At 44.1% G+C, this 19,944-nt stretch overlaps 1 protein-coding gene across 3 annotated transcripts in view; it reads right to left on the reverse strand.

Annotated features, from left to right (window-relative positions):
• Positions 1–23: 23 nt before the first annotated feature.
• Positions 24–19,944, reverse strand: part of ARIH2 (ariadne RBR E3 ubiquitin protein ligase 2) — a 36,534-nt gene continuing 16,613 nt past the window's right edge. For all 3 annotated transcript variants that reach the window (XM_042799349.1, XM_033009266.2, XM_033009267.2), the window contains 13 exons: positions 18,743–18,810; positions 16,971–17,034; positions 13,286–13,433; positions 12,455–12,576; positions 11,450–11,559; positions 10,218–10,335; positions 8,703–8,753; positions 8,583–8,604; positions 6,921–7,072; positions 5,712–5,855; positions 5,279–5,347; positions 4,271–4,354; positions 24–3,798 (listed from right to left, as the gene is read on the reverse strand). In XM_042799349.1, the coding sequence (XP_042655283.1) occupies positions 3,727–3,798; positions 4,271–4,354; positions 5,279–5,347; positions 5,712–5,855; positions 6,921–7,072; positions 8,583–8,604; positions 8,703–8,753; positions 10,218–10,335; positions 11,450–11,559; positions 12,455–12,576; positions 13,286–13,430 (1,089 nt within the window). In that variant the 5' untranslated portion in view covers positions 13,431–13,433; positions 16,971–17,034; positions 18,743–18,810 and the 3' untranslated portion in view covers positions 24–3,726. The remainder of the gene's footprint in view (positions 3,799–4,270; positions 4,355–5,278; positions 5,348–5,711; positions 5,856–6,920; positions 7,073–8,582; positions 8,605–8,702; positions 8,754–10,217; positions 10,336–11,449; positions 11,560–12,454; positions 12,577–13,285; positions 13,434–16,970; positions 17,035–18,742; positions 18,811–19,944) is intronic.

The raw sequence follows: 19,944 nt of genomic DNA on the forward strand, positions 1-19,944 counted from the left end.
CCAAGAAGAGCCAGGACACCTCCGAAGTTAGAAAGTCACAATTTATTTCAAATAAACTCAGGGCACACCTCTGGCAACCGTCTCCCGGGCGGTTTCCGCCGCCCCTGCCCCTCTCCCGTGCCTGCGAAGAAAAGCGAGGGGTGGCAGCAGCTTCGTGGACTCCCCCCAGCCTGTGTCGGGGGTACACCGCAGCCCCCCACTAACACTGTCCCAGAACCTGAACCAGACTGGGGTGAGGAAAGGAATTCCCAGAACAAGTGCCTCGTTTAAAAATAAAGTTCTATTTTTTTTTTTCACCTGCTTAAAAAGTCTAAAATTTAGAGTGCAAGACTATAGTACAGAAACCTCCTGCTGCCCCTGTCCCCAGGGGGGCACAGCCGATGTGCCAGCGCGCAGAGCAGCAGTCATGCAGTTTACGTGATCAGTAGAAAATTTTTTGTTACCGTCTGGGAAGCCTGAGGACTATTAGAGATGAGGCAGCCAATGCACTAACACAAGCAAAGCAGAAATAAAAGAGTAGTGGATGCAAGGATGGAGAGGTGTCAGGCTGGAGCAGGAACTAGAAATGAGTGCAAAAAGAAAAAAAAACATTCCACAGCTGCAGCAGTAATGCACCAAAGGGAAACTTGTACCTCAGAATTTACGGCTCCTGAGCCACTTTCTATTCACCTACATTCATGTAACCTTGCTGACTCGAATAGGGCCATGTACCTATTAAAGGGGAAAAAAACTGGTCTTGTCTGTTGGCGTCGAGAACTCTCATTCCCTTCCTGTCACCTGCCTCTCAACCAGTGTCAGCCACTTTCCACAGAGTCAACAGTCCCTGTGCTCTGCAGGTTTCGTATCTGTACGACACAAATACAGAACTCACCCTGCCTGGGCTGCAAAAGCAAGTAAGTCCTGTTGTTTTCCCAGCAAGTGTAGAAACAGGATCTGTGCATACAAACCAGGACTTTCACCACCCTCAGAAAGGGTGTTTTGTTTTCTTTTAAAATAAACAGAACTGCTGACAATGCTCTAGTTTCAGAAAATTTGAAAAGAATTAGGGGGCGCACTGCAGTATTTATTACTGTTCCTCAGCCACGCATCTCAGCAGGCTGTTCAGTAAATTTGGCCACAGCTATATGGTCTAGCTTCTCTACAAACAAGGATTCATAGCAAAGCATTTTGTGGGGGCATGGGAAAGGGAGGGAGGGAAGGAGGCAGAGAGGGAGAGACACAAAACCCCATTCTCATCTAGCTCAAAGCTGGACAATGATGTAACAGAAGTGAGGGTTCGCTGGGATTAGGAAACTCCGCATACCTGTTCTGCAAAGAGATTAGGTGTTACGATAGTTACATTTAAAAAACAAGAACACCAGCTTTTATCCTAATTAGTACTTTGCACATTACATTTTAAAAGAACAGTTTAAACATTGGTTCTATGCACTGCAAACTGCTGGGTCTCAGCAAGCCTTCCCCCACACTACCCCTTCCCCCTGGGTCCAGTGTGCCCAGACTTTGACAATCATTTGGGAAGGGGAGAAGAAGGAAGAGACTGATCTCTACCATAAGGAGGGCACAAAGAGGCTGTTGCTGGGAGCAGAGGAGGGACTGAAGTCAGGAGACAGCGGCTGGAACAAGGACATATCTACCTCTACGGCTCCAGCCTGGAGGGGAGCCAGGACAGGATACAGCAAGAACACAAGGAGCCATGGTTACGGAGATCTCTTGCGCAGCAAGCAGCACTGCTCCCAGAAACCACACACTCCCTCCCTGCCCCACTGCCTGGCTCCAGCCACCTCTCTGCAACCCTGCTCCACCCTCAGCCGCTTCTGTTGTAACCCCCCCCTCCACTGCCAGCAGCTCTTTGGCAGCATGTTCTCCCGTTCCCTGAGGATACATCCCACACCAGGGAAGGGAGGGAGGAAGGAAAAGGCCTCTCAGTTTGAAATTTTCTGCTGTGTACAACAAGCACAGCCACAGGATTAGCTCCTATGACAGCTACTCCTCTTTTAAACTGATACATCTCTCTCGTTAAAATCCATCTGCCAGTTATACATGCTGCAAATACCTGGGTCACATGTCTCAGGTACATGAAAAAGGCTCCAACAGCAGAGTTTGCTTATTCTGACATGCAGGCATTTAGCATTTTCCCCCCTTCCAGTTTATAATATTTATCAAGTGACATTGTATAAGAGCAATACAGTGGTGCATCAAAGGCAACACTTCCACATACAGCATGGAAGAGAATCCCATGAGTTCCCTGCAGAGGTGAAGATTTCCTCAGATCAGACTCCAGCTCCACCTTACTGGCTGCAAACAACATGTTCCCGGTGCAGGTGACATACAAGCCTGTGAAATCTTAACATGTGGCCTGCTTCCTGTAGCAAACAGGCAAGCATCAGCATTTAAGTAACCTTTTTCATGTTAACCCCTACTAAAATGAACTAGGTTTTCATATTTTTATTTTAGTGTATACTTTACATTAGAAAAAAGAACGTTAATAAAAAAAGCTCCACATGCTCCTAACAATCAATTTTCTCATAAGTCCCCACCAGTATCAATACTAATATACAAATAAATTAATTTTGCTAATTAATTTTCTGCCTGGCTTGGTGCAGGCTCTGCACAAGCAGTGCACCTGTAATTCAAATGCCTGTCCACATTGCCAACATGTGCCAGGGAGTGTGTTGTACATAATCTTTCCTCCTCATAATGTAGCGATGTTTAGTCTCACCTTGATGAATAGGATCAAATTTTGTCAGCCATGTTACCCAGCAGGCACAAATAATCTTTACCAGGCTGCATGGCACTGTTATAACATGGATTGTTTCACTCTGCAAAAGCCCCAAGCCTTGATTAACAACTGTATGCTACTATTCCCTCATCACTCACTTTGGCAATACAACAACCTCCCCACAAAAACAAGTGAAGCAAAAATCTACATGGAAGACCTAAAATTCATCAAATGCAGAATCTGACCTGACTGAAGGCATATCCCCCAGTGTTAACCTGATCTCTCCCCTACAATTCCTCTGTTTGCTTTTGTTTGTGTAGCAGGATTTTGCACAGCTGATTTACAAGAAAAGAGATGTCACATGTAATCATACTAAATCACAGCCACTGCTGGTACTGTCGGGTCAGACACAGCAGCAGCCACTCTTTAACACCAGCCACTCTCCTCGTGCAATGCCAATGCTACAATGCCCCTGTTAAAGGAGCACTGCGAAATCTATCTGAGATATTTTGTAACCTCCTTCAGTGCCTAGGAGGATTTTTGGGTCAGAGGAATGGAGAGGGGGAAAAGCCCATTAGATTTACAAGCAGATTAAGGAAAAACACTCCACTGCCAATTTATTTTTAAAAAGGGTTGTGTGTTATTCTAAGGTTTGTCTGTATAATTGTACAACCGTTGAAAATTACATAAATTGTCATGATCTAACACTATTAACAGCCATTCAGAGAAAAACTCCCTCCCCTTCTGAAACCATCAAGGGCAGGAGGGAAATGTCCCAGGAAATATGCCAATCTGAACTCTGGCCGCTAGCCTGGCAGAAACAGAAACAGAAAGATAAGAGAACAAACTGGACTAAGATGTGGTGTTTGCATGTGTCTGACTTGCAAGGGGAGGGGTGGCTTTGTCCTTGGCCGTGTTCTCCCAGAGGCAGTGCCTGCTTATCCCGGTGAAGCTGCCATCACTTCACTCGCTGCTCTCACCCCTGCACTTTGTCACTTCCTCCTGTCTTATGTGTCATGGAAGTCTTTCAGCAGGGTCCTCCGTCTCTGCTCTGCTATGTGCATCTGATTCTCTAAGTCCTGGTGAAACAGAAGGTAGGAACTGTTAGCGTGAACCCCCCAGAGAAGAGCTTACTTTCATTAGGGAGAGACTAAGCTGCAGCCTGAGAAGCACCAGCCTTCACACTTTACACACACTCTGGATCATAAGATCTCAGATCCTTTTACTTTTGACATGGGCTCCCTCTGCAGTTACCGGGCTCCTGCTCCGTCTAAAAAGCTAAGGAATCACTTGAGAAATCTGCTCTTCCCCAGAGGGCTACATACAGCTTCCTCCAGAGCTTTATTGGTCCCGTTTCAGTTTGCAGGACTCCCTGCAGCCCTCCCTCCTCTCCCATAAGGCGGTGATCACTCCAACATCAGCTGGCTAAAGGTGAGTTTCTGGATATAGTTTCTCAGAAACCCTCAATTGACTGCCTTAGCGCTCCTGCAGAAGTGTTAGGCCAAAACAAAAAAAATCTGGCCAGCAGGCTCAAGCAAGCAGAACACTCACCCCTCTGTCATAACTGTCTGCTCGCTCCACCTTCCATGAAAGATTTTCAATTTCAGCTTCCAGCTGGGCCTGCTGGTACTCAAACTGCAAAGAGCAGAATTAGAGACAGCAACAAGAAAATAGTTTAGTGGAGCAGTTTCATACTATACACTACACTTGAGGGGCAGACAAATGTGTTCTGCTGACAGTTCGTGCCTCCTCCTTTATCCACCTTCAGCTAGACAGCATCACCCCTTCTAGGAGTTTCTTGTGTAAGCACTCCCCAACCTGCACCACTCAAAATTAACCCAGTCAGCCTAAAAACACTGCAAGTGACAAATATCTCCCAATTCAGCTCATTTTGTCATAAATGGGTCACAAAATGCTCTTGTGAGCAGCTCTGCAGGCAGAGCACAGGGGATGTTAACCACTGCAGTAACTTGTTCCACTGGTTCAGTCAGATCCAGAAGAGAATACCTGTCCACAGCCTCAGAGAATACATACGATGCTATGGTGAGAGATAGGATAACAGGTTTTACTGGACAACTGAGTCAAAGAAACAAACTCTTTAGTGAATTCAGGGCCATTTTTCGATATGTGCAGCCCATGAAATGCACCAAGCCAGCAAGGAACTCACAGCAGGAATAAAAAGCAAAGCTACACCCTGATTCAAGGATGGAAAAGCTATCCTCTGGTAGCTCTTCACATGAAATATGGCCCAGAGCACTGTGATAAGTCTTACCAAGGAACAAACGCACACTTCCAGCCTCAAAATATTCTGGATAAACTGCTTGTTAGGGAAAGTGCAGTGAAGTGCCCTGGGAAAATAATGTAATGTATCAGACGACAGAGCTGCTGGTCAACTCAAAGTGAAGAGGAAAGGTGCAAACCCATCTACTATTTGTCCTGTCTTTACCTCAAACTAAGGACTAATACATTTCAGACACTGCCAAGCTCTAGAATTTAGCCCAGCATGCTCTCAGCTACACCCCAAAAAGCTATCAGCAAAAAAAGAGCAAAACATCTTACCAGTTTCTTTCTGGGACCAGACTCCATGTAGTAGGCATATGGATATGTGTACTGCAGGGTGTAACGACACTGTTGGGGAGTGGGAGAAAAAGAGAGAAAAGAAGGACAAGAGTCTCAGACTTAGAAGTCAGCACAACTGCATTTGTGCGACCACTACAGGCTAAGAAGCTCCCTTCTGACAAGGATGACTGGACACTTCATGGTGGAATTTCCTACACCTTTGTTGGAAGAACCTGTGCAGTTCTTTGAAGCCAAGCTTGTTATAACTTCAGAGAGGTCACTTCCAGATAATTTTTGGCTAGTTCATGTTCTAGACCAGAGGTACTGACCCACACACCCAGAACCCTTAAATTCCCTTCCTCACTTGGTGTTGTAAATTTAGCATTCTGGTGTGTACTGTCTTCTCTGTGTCAAACAGGACACAGCTACCCACCTTTGCAAGCAGTTTTGCAGCATTTTGTAGGTATTGCCAGTCTATCCATGTTCCCAAGTTGTTCATTACTCTTTCTTGAATTTTCTCCTGGATTCGTTGGTATGTCTGTGCCTCCAGTTGTAGGCTCTTATTGTGATTCTCCCACTGCAAGGGGTGGGGGAGATAGGGAAAGAAAAAGCGGCATGAGACCGGAGTACTTCTGCTGTAAAAGCACAAGCTCTAGCAAGCAGAAATTGAAGTGGGACAGGAGTCCAGCAAGGGAAGACATGCTGTGGGAAAGAACAACAAGGCAGCACCTCCGGTAGCAAGTGGCGGAGGCTGTATACAACAGACTGACAGCAGCAAAAAGCAGGGAGCAAACCCAGCTCCTCAGAGTGGGAATGCCCTCTGGTCACACAACGACCTTGTGTCTAACAAGATGAAAGGTAACGGTGACTCCCCTAATTAAAGGATTTCTATAGAAAAGTCAAGCGTTTAAATTTACATTTAACATGGGCTCAGTGAACTCCAACATCCATGTGCACATTGTAAACATGGCCATTTCCCAAAGTTGGTCTGAAGAGCCAGGAATGAACACATTTATTTTACCACAGGACTTGGCTCATGGTGTGAAGAATAAGATCACTTTATTGGGTAAACTGAAGTGTAGCAGCATTTAACCTCTACCACGTTCTCTTCTAGAGATGCTGCTCTAGAATTGCACTGTATGGCCAGGTGCATTGAGCCTGCTGTGGGGGCAGAGATGCTCTGACTGCAACTTTTAAAAATGTGATTACATTAAATTTTAGGAAAACTTTGCTACAGCAAATGGAGCTTTGACCATGGCAGAGTTTATTTAGTCTTTTTCTCTATAAAGACATACTTCAAGGAACTGAAGTTCCCTGGTCCTGGAAGGAAATGATTGGAGCAATTCTACCTAGTGCAGCAGCACTCAGCCTGCAGGAAAATGGTACAGTGGCACACAGGTAATACCGATTTTCTCTAGCACAAGGAAATATAGGAGCAAATATGATTTGCTTTGGGTATGACATTACTGGTTTGGATGGGACTTGCAGGGCAGGATTTTGAGTGAAAAACAAAAGGGACTGAAAATTCTGCACAGATTCTCTTTGGGCAGTTTTTTGCATGGAGATTGCTGGCAATGACCTTTGCACCAGGCAGGGAGCATTAAAAGGCTACAGCAGCTCTGGCCAAGGAGATGTCTCCTACCCTCTCAAAATAGAACAAGTACTTCTTAAGGGCCTCCCTGGCCTGTGCTTGCTGACTCTGGTTTACAATATCAGGATTCTCTTTGTACCGACTGCATTCGTAGTACTCGCTGCCGTGAGTCTTCCAGTCTCCCAGACACATCCAGCAGAAGTCTGCAGAAAACAGTGAAAAACCCACTGTGATGCACAGGAAAAAAACCTCTGTGAAAGAAAAGCTTCAGGAGACACAGCCCATCTGTTTTCAGATATTTCTGCTAAGCCAAGAAACATACACATTTTGTATCATCTTGTAAAACAGAACACAATAGTGAGCCAAAAATACCAGCCTGTATTGAAGATTCACATTGTACAGTCTCCTGTGCAACTATGGAAAGTAAATCTTGAAGCCCTGCATCCTGTACACCAAGACCAACGGGCAGAACTGCACTTGTGCTCTGCACAGGCTGTCACTCTAGATTCAAGAAGAGGGAGGCTACAGTCTTATTTGTGAGTTGCACCTTCCCCACCACTGGCATACTGCCCCATGCGGACCTCAGGCTGAATGAACAATCAAATCCAAAAGTGAACTAACTCATGCAAAAGAAAGTCTGCCCTCAGAACTCTTGAGGATGGAACTAACCAGATAATTTCAGGTATCAGTGGTTTATGACACTTCAAGATAGGAGCCACTGAACTGGGAAGAAAGTGGAGGAAAGAGAGCAATAGTAAAACCTGCAGAGCTGTTTCCTGATTTCAGAGCAAGCCTGTGAGTGTTCTACTAGGAAGGAAAAGATGGAGATTAAGTTGCTACAATAGGAATCACTTCTGTGTTACGCATAATAAGAGACTGAAATTTGTATTTCCAGAGTTCACCAGCCTTCAAGTGCTAGTCACCATGGTACCTTGGCATTTGCCTGCTCACCCTTGTCACAGAACTCCATCAAAGCACATCCAGTGCTGCTGAGGACCCCAAAGCAAAGGAAATTAGAGTACTGCAATCTTTCATCATCTTCCAAATAAGGTTCTGATATTATAGTATTTCCTAGTGGCACACTTCACTTAGGGGGCTGAATACAAACTATCTTGCTCCAAGGCAACAGAAATTAATTCTGCCATGAAAAGATAAGTGCAAGAACAGGCTGTCATTTTGTAGGGCCACACAATGGGCCAAAGACACTCAGGCTGCTAATTGCACAGGGGTGGACCAAGAAGTCCAACAGATAATGTTACGCAGAACAATTCACAGCTCCTGCAGTTTCATCTGGGTTGAAGCTCATTATTTCCATCACTAAGCAGAAGGACTTCAGCTGATCTGAGTAAATGGCTCAGTTCTCCCAGTATTTTCAGTTGATTACAAATACAGTTACATGGAAAGCATTTAATACTCTCCTCTGAGATGGATTCCACTGTTAATATTATGGTAGAGATGGAGACTTCTCTCTACAATGAGCATGTCAGAGAGAGGGGGCCAAACCAGCACTGAATCAGAACCCAGTTGACATCACAACCAGTGGGGGAAAAAAAAAAAAAGCTATCACACACTAGTCTGTAACTAATATCCTGTTCACCTTTATCAGGGGAAAAAATATTTCCGTCAATGGTCACAATTTGTCTTCATATCACAAAAAGAGAACATCACCACCACCAAACACTGCAGAGAAAGCTGCTTCCAGATTCTACTTACCATGCTTGCATTTGGAGCATTGCTGAAAAAGAGACAGGAAGCACTGGTTAGTAGAAAGTGGGGGGAAAAAAAATTCTGCTTAGAACTAGGAAGGCCTGACATGTTCAGGGAATTGCTCACCATGTGATTGCAGCCTCCATTCTTTTCAATACAGATATTGCACTTGGGACACTGGGGAAACAGAAGCATTTGTTAGATCCAACTCTGTCTCTAGCAGCCTTCTGGAGAAATGACAACACTTGCATGATTATTCCCCTCCTGCCTTTTTTTTTTTTTCCCCCTTTTTTTTTAAATATGCATACACGTATATGAGAATATTAACATATATGCACTTTGCCTTGCACTGATTCCTGACACCTCCATTTAAAAAGGAGGCAGAAAGGCAAAGCCAGAGAAGTTACACTGCAGCACTGGACTGCTTGCTCAAGAAAACAAATTTGCTGTTGTTACTCCTTGTAAAACTGAAGGTCTGAGTTACCATTTAGCAGTTGCTCAGGCATAGGGACATAATTAGTTCACATATTACAGTAGCTTCCACAGCTACTTAGACTACAAGAAAATCAGCACTATATCCTGTCTTCAGCAGCCATTACCAGGTAACAAGCTTAGCCAGCTGCAGAGAATCTGGCTGACCACTGAGAGCTGCACACTTCTTTGCTCCACTGATGCCCTGGAGTGTCAAGTTCAGTTACATTTTTGGGTTGCACAGGTACAAAGAAGGAAGTGAGTTTTTCTTCTTTTTATAAATTTTAATGGCAGGCAAAATGTATGCCAAGACAATGCTCAATATAACAGAACCTTATTTCTACTAAAGAGCATGGCACATAGCAGAAAAAAATGCCATCACATCTTGACACCTTCTCCAGAGGAAGAAGGGAATTTAAGATTCCTAGTCTATTTAAGTACCCACTTTCCTAACACAACTGAAGCTTGGGGCTAATTAGCACTGTCACAATTGTCATTGGCTATGGTAGAACAAATGCCAGCTAAGAACTGTTTTGAAGTCAGGCCACAAAATCCCCAAAAGACATTAAAAGTTCCAGTTGGCAGAATGTTAATCTACAGGATAAAGGTCTATATATCTATAACTTTTAAAGACAATTCTTTAAGTAGACTAAAGTACACTATATGTAATACTACTTCTTTTTCTTGGGTCTAAATCTACTAGAAGTACTTCAATGTTTAATTTACAGACCTCATTTACTCCATTTTGCTGTCCTTGCCAAATCAAAACTTTATCTCCCCCCACCTTCAGGTTCACAGTACTCCACACAGTCGTTCAGGTTTAAAAAACAGTAGTGCCTTATTTGGTACTGACTCTGCACTTGTTACACTCCCTTCATTTTAAACACATCTCCACTGATCATTTCAAAGTAGTCACAGTTCTTTTGCCCATGGCAAAAAGATATTCACACCAGGTCTGGAATAAGGACCAGCAGGTCCTTACTGCAGGAGGGCAGTTGGACTTCCCACACAAAGGATTCTCAAGGCATTCAGTTGTGTTATACCACAGTCCCTAGGGAGCTGTGAGAATTTGCAGTCTGTGAAAAAGCAGCGCACAATGCTATGCAGGTATAGAATTGTATCTTGATTCCCAGGCAGGACTAGAAAAGATACAAAGGTGCTTATTCTTACATCTTTAGTGTGAGCACTGATGTAGTTGGCTGTTTCGGAGTCATCTGCACACTTGGTGAGCCATTTCCGAATGGTAGCACAGTCTGTGGGTGCGTGGTACATCTGCCGACACTTAAAGCTTAATAGGGGAGAAAAAAACCAAACCAAAAAAAAAAAAAAAACCAAACAAAAAACAAAACAAACAAACAAACAAAAACAACAAAAAAAAAAACAAAAAAAAAGACATATACATTTCCACAGAAGTGATTCAAGAATTGAAGCTTTCCTGATGACCAAAATCTGTGAAGCCAAGCGAGTGTCAGGGATGCAAGTGCACTTGTGTATTACAAGAGTGCAAAGACCAAGGCTGATCTCCAATAAACCCCCACTCTCTTGTGTAGAAACCAGAGTCAGGATGAGAGTGAACTGAGGCCTTCTCTGACAAATCACATGTCTGAGGGCTGATACATCATTCCCTAGAGTCTACCTATGTCTACTCTAACATGACTGCAGAGGCCTGGGGCATATCAGTAGCTTTACAAGTAGCCTGGCTCCAGTGGTAGATACCAGGCACCTGCATTAGCATGACCTGATCAACCCTGGTTGAGCAAGGGCCATTTGCATGGAGATACCAGTAACTGGGTGTCTAAACCAGTTGTATTGTGCTCCACAGACATTCTCAACAGCAGTGATTCCGGAGACCCAGGAGCAGAAGACACTTCAGCAGTCCTACAAGTTACCTTTTTTCTTCTGGTCTCATATACACTTGAAGTCAGACAAGTAACATTAGCATTCCTATTCAGCAGAAATGTATTCTCGCACGAGCCTCAAAACATACCAGGCACTCTGGGAGTCAAATATGTGTAATAAACTTTAAAACTCAGTACTAGATGATAGCAGTGAGGCCTCCACATCCATTACCATAATCTCTACCAGCCACTATGTCTGCACCAAAATTTGTAACCTAGTCAAAATATGAGAACAGTAGACTTCTAACCCCTTCATTACTCAAGCCCTGCACTCCCTGGTTGTCAGAACACCCAACTCCCAGGGAGTTTAGGGAGCCAAGGGGACAGCTGACCACCTGAAGAAGTCAGACCCCAAGTGTCCAATTACTCAAGATAACTCAAGTTACAAACAACTCTAGGAAACATTTGAGATGCTTCTACACATTGAACCTGCTGGCAAGCAAATGGAGTAGCTGAGGACAGCATACACTTTCCCCGTGATCTTTAACCTTCTCTGTTTCTTACCAGAAGACCTCATTGCAACGATTGCACTGCACTCGTCGGGCTTTTGGCTCTTGTACCTGTATGACCATAGGGCAATCTGCACCAGGACACAGCTGCAGCTGATAATGACTCTGTGAACATACCAAGGTGGTAAGATCAGCAGTGGGTGCAGAGAATTATCTATTCCAGTTTAAACACTCCTATTCTCAAAAACATACAAGTCAGTTATTCCTTGTTGAAAAAGAGGGAAAACTGTCACCAAATCTTGGCAAACAGAGCAGATACACTTCTTCCACATTAAGAAAGGGAGCATTAGTTACAGTTTCTCTAAAACAAAGAATTCAAATGGAGGGTTACAAAGCAAGTAAGCACCGCAACACAACCATAAGACCCCACCATGACAAACAATTTTACTCCATTTGACTTCTTTTCCCATCCTCTCCTTATACCCCAGAATGTATTCAGCTGCCCTCCTGTGGTGGCTATGCCCTCCCAAAGGGTCTCCTATTGAAGAGAGGTGACACCACTCCTTCATACTACTTCACTGCTCCTTAAGTGTTCCCAGTCTGTTCCCAGTTACCAGAATACTCCTGCACATTCAACCTTAACAATTGTTTCTTTAATTTAAAAAAAAACTCACATAAAATATTATTGAGCAAGCCAATTCAGTTGTGCTACACTAAGACAAGGAACTTAGTTTTCAAAACCTAAAATGTCTATGCAAGAGCAAGAAGGACTTTAAAACTCAGAATGAAGTTTGAAGTCCTCAACTGCAACATTCTGATTATTCTGAAGCACCAGCCAAGGAGTTACTGGGTGACCTTACAGCAAAATTTACTTTGGCAACCTGACTGAGCATTTTGTCAGAGAGGCTGTCCTACAGGAGCAGCCACATCATGTTTATCAGGGACAATTTTGCTGCAGTTACTGCAGTTCTAATCAAAGATGCAAGACACTTCAAACAAAAATTTTGCAAGTCATTGGTGAAATGACCCAGGGTATTTTAAAACTGAAAAAAAACAATACCTCCACATAGTCCCTGAAGAGGTAGCGCCTGTATTTGTCTTTCAGCTCTTCACTAGGCAGCAATGGAAACACAAAGTCTTCTGGTGTCCGAAGTAGACAGTCCTGAGCCATGCAGGAGACCCCTGAGAACAGAAAGCAACATTTTAGCACAGTGCAACTTATACTAAGGAATGAATGCACAGAGAGCATTCAACAGTTTCCTAGGTGCTATCTGTTGTTGTGACAAGAGGGACACAGCTGTGAAACAAGTCTATCAAGGCTGCTGAAAAGCTGAAGCCCAACTGTCTTCACCGAAAGATGACAGGACATGTGCATCCACAACTAGTAACTGTTTCAACCAGTATTCACAAGGTCAGATCCTTAAAGCAGAAAATTGCACGTTATTGCCATGCCAGCATGAAAGACGGTCTAGGAAAAGCCCCAAACAACTCTGGCAACTCCTGGCTTCTACCCAACACAAAGGGAACAGATGCTTGCTTTCGTGAGCACTCCAGGGGCAGTGCAACAATCCATCATGAGAGATGCAAAGTCAAAATGCAGCAGATTTGTAGCTTCTAACCTGTTACAGTTATGCTCTCATCACAAGGGGAGAAAAACAGCAAATGGATCTACAGACTTGCACATTTTCTTAGGCGAGTAGCGCTCTCCAGGTGGTATGCCAACACTAACCAGGGATTCAGGTAAGACCACTAGTTCAAGTTAAGTTTGTCACAAACACTCATCCCATGCTCCATTTCCTCATTACTGAGATATCTTACACCAATTCAGCCAGTCATCAGAACAGTCAACATGGCAAATACAGACCCAGTACTGTATCTGCCTTGAACTCACCAACTCCGACACCATCCTTGACGAGCACTGTACAATGCTGCTCCCAACAGCTGCGACAGAACTGGTGCTGGCAAGCCAGAGAGAGCAAGTTCTCCTTCCGGACAAACTGCATGCACACTGCGCAATGATGGGAGGAATGTACCATTGCCTGGGAGAAAGACAAATCAGCATTACAGTGAAAGCATCCCAGCTCTCCCAGAGTATTCTCATCTTATCCACAGGCACCTGCATCACCTTCATTGTGACAATGGTCTCAGGTGAGCTCCAGGCCAGAAGCAGCTTGTGTGTTGGGGTGCTGCACTGCCTCGACAGTCAGTCCTTCTCAAGAACCTCTTTAATGTCACAGAGCAAAACATACTGACAGTCACTCAACAGCTCCTGCCTCTAATCTGGGGCTACCCAGAACTCACTTTTATTTTTCTGGTCCTTCTCTTGCCTTGTTTGAAAAATAAGGAAATACATCATTGTGGAAGTCCTTCCCTGAATTTACTGACATTCTTTCTTGGCTGGATCAGACTCTATCACTGTTCCACAGGCCCTGGAGAGCAGTTATAGCTGGAAGCAGGCTTAGCAGTGCCCTTTTACTGGACAGTGATTTTGGGCAAGAGGAGAGGCAAATGAAGGTGCAGTGTGTAGAGTGTTTATACAGAGTGGAAAGGGAGTTCACAGACCACCATCTCACCTCTCATCTTTTGCCTATGCTACATTTGGCAAAGCAGGCATCATCCCTTCAACTGAAGAGGATTAGAGGGTTTGTTTCAAGTCACGCATAATTCTGCTATTGCTTCACCAAACCACTGGGAAGCAGTCTGGATCTCGCCTTGAGTAGCGCAGAGCTAATCCCTAGATAACAGATTTAACCTTTAACACATCTTGGCTCACCCCTGGGACCTGAAGAACTAGATTTAGCACAGCATCATCAAAAGCAAGGCTCTACAAAGCTGTTAGCAGAAGTTTATGTTCCTATTTCTCCTTTCACAGAGAAGTCATATAATCACTTTCCATCTACTTAAACCTTCGCTACTCTTTAAGAAGCTTGTGTGAGACAGCCATCAGTTTCCATGCCCAGCTCTGCATACCAAAGATGCAGAGAAGCAGCAGCATGATACACAGCCACATGACCAACGGAGCTTGTTTTACAGCATGACCACATGAAAAAGGAAATAATGCAACTTTGTTCTGGTGGCCTTACTTATGGACCAGAATAAGATTCACTGAGTCTGCAACTGCCTTGATTGCCTAGATCAGCTGCTCAAGTTGAACAGCACGTGCACTACCTCAAACCTTCAAAAGCTGTCTCTGAGCTTACCACTATAGCTTCTCCCTAAAAGGGTCAGTTGCTCTACAGACAGTATGAGCATCTGCCCCCAGAAGAGCATCATTCTGCATTAGGAGGCAAAGCACAGAGCAACTTGTCCTAGCACATACAAGAAGACTGTAAAGAATTGCCTACCAAACCAAGTTTGTCAAGACTTAACTAACCTTTTAAGTGTAGTATCTTTCTTCCCAAAATGAAATCACCATTGCAGTGGGGAATACTTAAGTGACAGCTGATACAAGATTCACACAAATCTCAAAATACATGGACTAATTTGCAGTTATGTCAAATAACAAATATTTTTTTCTGGACTTTAGGTAGATAATTTATTTTGAGTCCGCGAAGCTTACTCCTGTCATGTGTTTTAGCATTTTCACCCTTTGCTAGTTACAAGTTAGCTCAGATGCCAAATCAGGCTTTTTAAATCTCCCCTCTCCCCACCTCAATGAGGGTTTCCTCAGATGTAGTATTTTATCACTCAAAATCTGACACATAGCAATGTGTTCCTGGGTTAACTGTAGATTGTACCAAGACACCCACTGTGAATGAAACCTGTAAACATGCAACAGGGAGTTTCTATTTAAGGGGGAAAAAAAAAAAAAAAAAAAAGTAGCATCTAAAGACCTGTGCAACCCTGGCTGCAAATCACAAGCTGCTGGTTCAAATATCACTACTGACTGGCTCAGCAGCAACATCACTGTGAGATTTGGCATAAGCATCCCTGAGCGGAACAGTGCAGCAAACAGTCATCTAAGGGGAAAAAAAAAAATTAAAAAAAATCTCTATTCTAGCCACAGACAAGCTCTGTTCACTCTGTGCAGCCAGAGCTTCCCTTAAGTGTCTTTTACAGAGAGAACAGAATTGGAAGAGGTAGCTAAGTCCTTGCACTCTTCTCCTTCCATTGTGTACCACCACTCATGCTAAAAATATGAGCTTATTTTTCTTGAGGCAAGTAATTCTTGAACGCTACCTCCAAGACAATAGCAAAGCTGCTATTTAAATCATAGAATGGTTTGGATTGGAAGGGACCTTAAAGATCACCTAGTCCCACCCCCCCTGCCACGGGCAGGGACACCTTCCCCCAGCCCAGGTTGCTCACAGCCCCGTCCAACCTGGCCTTGAACCCTTCCAGGGCAGAGGCAGCCACAGCTCCTCTGGGCACCATGTGCCAGTGACTTACCACCCTCACTGGGAAGAATTTCTTCCTTATATCTAATCTAAATCTGCCCTCTTTTAGTTTAAAACCCTTACCCCTCATCCTATCCTCACACCCCCTGATAAAGAGTCCCTCCCCATCTTTCCTGTAGCCCCATTTAAGTACTAGAAGGTTGCTATAAGGTCTACCCAGTGACTTCTCCAGGTTGAACCACCCCAACTCTCTCAGCCTGTCCTCACAGGTGAGGTGCTCCAGCCCCTGAGTCATCCTCAGGATCCTCCTCTGGACTCACTCGAGCAGGTCCATGTCCTTACATTGGGGGTCCCAGAGCTGAGCACAGTACTCCAGGTGGGGTCTCTACAAGAGTGGAGTAGAGGGGGGAGAATCCTCTCCCTCGACTTGCTGGCCACACTTCTCTTGATGCAGCCCAGGACACAGTTGTCTTTCTGGGCTGTGAGTGCATGTTGCTGGCTAATAGGCAGTTTTGCATCCACTAATACCCCTGAGTCCTTCTCTGCAAGGCTGCTCTCAATCCACCCCTCACCCAGCCTGTATTTGTGCTTGGGATTGTCCCTTGTGCTTGGCCTTGTTGAACCTCATGAAGTTTGCCCAGGCCCACCTCTCCAGCCCGTCCAGGTCCCTCTGGATGCCATCCCTTCCCTCCAGTGTGTCACCACACCACACAGCTTGATGTCATCGGGGAACTTGCTGAGGGTGCATCAATCCCACTGTCTGTGTCACCAGCAAAGACGTTAAACAGCGCCGGTCCCAACGCTGACCCCTGAGGAACGTCGCTCCTCACTGCTCTCCACCGAGACACTGAGCTGTTGACTGCAACTCTGTGAGTGCAACATCCAGCCAGTTCCTTATCCACCAAGTAGTCCATCCATCAAATCCACGTCTCTCCAGTTTAGAGACAAGGATGCTGTGTGGGACAGTGTCAAATGCTTTTCTTTCCGTGAAGATGACATCAATTGCTCTTCCCTTATCCAAAAAGGCTGTAACCCCATTGTAGAAAGCCACCAAATGTTAGACACCTTTTGAATGCACTCTCATTCAAAAAGTAAACCCAGCACTGAGTTAGGGAGTTGGACTAGAGTTTGAAAAGGGTTAATATGGGACAGACTATGCCATTAGTAATGCAATCCTCCGATGAGGGGGGTCATGAGGTGTCTGCCAAGGGAACAGACCAAAATAGTTAGCATACTTACATGTTTGGATGAGGTGGGCTGAACTCGTGCTTCTACTAGTAATTGGGCAGCATTAGACTTGTGCCTAAAAAGGAAATGGAAGAATGATTAAATCAATTTCTGAATATTTTTTGCTTTGTTAAATTGATCTTTCTTGCCTGAATAAATAATAAACTCTGTGCAAGTGGTAGGGTAGGTTATATTTCAACAAGGAAAGTGGAAATGTGTCTTGTATGAGACTCCTTCACATAGCGAGCTGAACTTTCATCAACAAAACTTGGAGAGTTTCTTCAGAATCAGAAACAGGAATAACACTTCTCCCAGTAATGGATTAATATTTCCCTCATACTTTTTGATGAATATTTTTCTACAACTCTCTCCCTGAAAAATTATTTCTGAAGCAAAGATTTTCTATCCACACTTGTAGAGCTGTCCAAAGCCACTGCCCATAATAGCACACTCCAGTGAGGCTCCTGTCTTTCTCCTATCCCTTTATAAAGTCAAGCTATCCTAGTTAGGTCTCACTTTGATTCTGGTCTATTATCGTGTTAAGTATGCAGTCTGTGGCAGACTGTCACCCCTTAGGCATATGAAGCTGCCTATCAGCAGCCTTAGAATTAAACATGTTTTCCTCTTTGTGATTTCCATTGCAGAAGAATGTTTATATTTCAGTGAATTCAGAAATAGCAGCATCACTGTTGTGACCATGCTGTAAATCCTCCTTCACCACGAGCATTTTATAGTTGTACTAGAGAGCTTTCATTTGATAGTGTAATTTCATACCAAGATAGAAGTTTGACGACTAGATCAACCAAGAACAATTTGAAAAGTCATAGCTTTGGAAGCAAACCCTTCCCCAAGCTTCCTCTCCTGTTTAAATCTTGTTAGTTAACCTGCAGAATTAGCAACCCTGAGTTGCTATGCAGGAATCTCACCCTCCACGTTCCCCAGAAAAAAGCTTCACAGGATGGTTGGTAACCAATGAGCCAGTTACCAAAGATGCTGCAACAATATCCATACATGAGATACATTTCCCATATGTTCTCTGGATGTAGTTGCTGGCTACAGGGCCAAAAATGGCATGGCAGAATGAGTCAGAATGATGTACTCTCTATTTTCAGACAATGTTCAGTTCCGAGCCAGTATTTTCTGGAGGGCCTGCCAGACAGCAGTGCCTCCTGACACACTTCCCATATATGTTTGGGCAGAGTCTGAACCCTCCTTTTGAAATCAGTTGGAGGACTTTGTTACAGTGACACTGACCAAGCAAAAAAGGGGCTGCACTTCTCAGTTCTCTCAAATCATTTTCTCCTGCTCTCCAAATGCTAGTTAGCTTGGAAAAAAACCATCAATTATGTTCAGAAGGAACAAAACCTTCAGTATGAATACATCAGCATAGGTTCAGTGCTCCTTTATGATTTATGGTTCATATGTTCAAAATAGAACACACATTATCTTTATATTTGTTAAAATAAATAAATATAGATGCAGCACTCTCAATCTGTTCTCTTAAAGTTTAGGCTAGATGCATCTACAGGTTCCCAGCATGACAATAATTCCTCAGACTGACAGACATTTGCCACCACTACCCTCCCCCTGTTTACAAGTTTCTTACAGGCAACGTGGCCTCAACAAAACAGTGTTTTTTCTCTGCTTTCTGGAATGGGCTGTGTGGCCTGGTTTCAGGTTCAAAGATGCTTGTCAAAAAGACACCTGTGCACCACCCTCAGCATTCCTGCAAAGTAAGGGGGAAAAGCACTGAACATAGAAGAGGTAAGACTATTTACACTTACCTTTCCAAAATCTCTGAGATTTGCCAGTGGAAACTAACTAATACTAGCTTTGCAACAGCATGTGATACCTAGGTGGAAAATAAAAGAAAAAAAGAAGTCAAGTTAAGCATATTTTGAGGCCGCCTCTGCTTAGGACTATGATAATTTTATAAGACTAGTGAGTAGTACAAACTCAATACAACATTTCAGTGATACTCAATTCCCATTAGACTACTAGACATAATGTTCACCACAGTGAGTGCATCTGTAATATACAGATTGGAATGAAGCATGGATGTACCCAAACTAACTCGTACACTGAGTCACAACAGCAGAGAGGAAGGAATCAAGAATTCACTAGGTTAGCTTAACTACTCATGGAAACCTCACATCTAGTCCTGACTGTGGTTGCCACTTGAAAGGCTCAGACCAGACTGGGATCAGGGTCCTTGCTAAGTATGCAGAATAGGCACCACAGGGCAGACAGGTACCACTCACTGAGCTGGAGAAGCAGCAACAAGCTGCAAATGCAGGCATACTGTGATAGCAAAGGGTCGGGGGAAAAAACAGAACATTTTCCCAAGACTTCACTGTAGAGAAGAAAGTTATATGCTGGATTGGAATAGGAAGATGGAAAGCTACTGTGACAGAGACTAATTCCATGCAGAGTTGCTTGCATTACGTGGACTCCTGGCAAGCACTAGCACAGTCCATGCTAGCCTGAGCACCCTCTAGAATACTTGAACACGACATTTAAAGTCATGTTACAAGGGCACAAGAAAACAAGCTCTCCTTTGCTTCTATGTATTAGTTTATTTCAGAAGAAAACAGACTGGTCTGATAGCACAAAAAGGCTTGTACCCACCAAGACCAGAGGCATCTGCTGGACCTTTAACCTGCCTCTCAACTCCTTCATGCCTTTATCAGGCCCATGGAGTTCAAACAAAGCAGGTCACCTGCAAACAAGACACCTCCTTCTAGGGGAATGCAGAGGGCTCATGACCCTTGCCTCCTCACTCCTCTCTGTGCTAGGAAACACCCGGGCAAGCCCAGTGGTCTGCACATTCTGCATTCAAGCACCTTCTCACCTTAAAGGGCTCTACCTCCCACACTCCAAAACAAGCCATCACCATAGCACCTCTCTCTACTATACATACAGAAAACACAACTCCTTCCATCCTAGCTGCAGGAAGTGCTCCTTTTTTCCCTAGAGAAGCTGTCAG

This window comes from Tyto alba, unplaced genomic scaffold, assembly GCF_018691265.1.
Source record: "Tyto alba isolate M040663 unplaced genomic scaffold, T.alba_DEE_v4.0 Super-Scaffold_3, whole genome shotgun sequence".
Classification (NCBI taxonomy): Eukaryota; Metazoa; Chordata; class Aves; order Strigiformes; family Tytonidae; genus Tyto; species Tyto alba.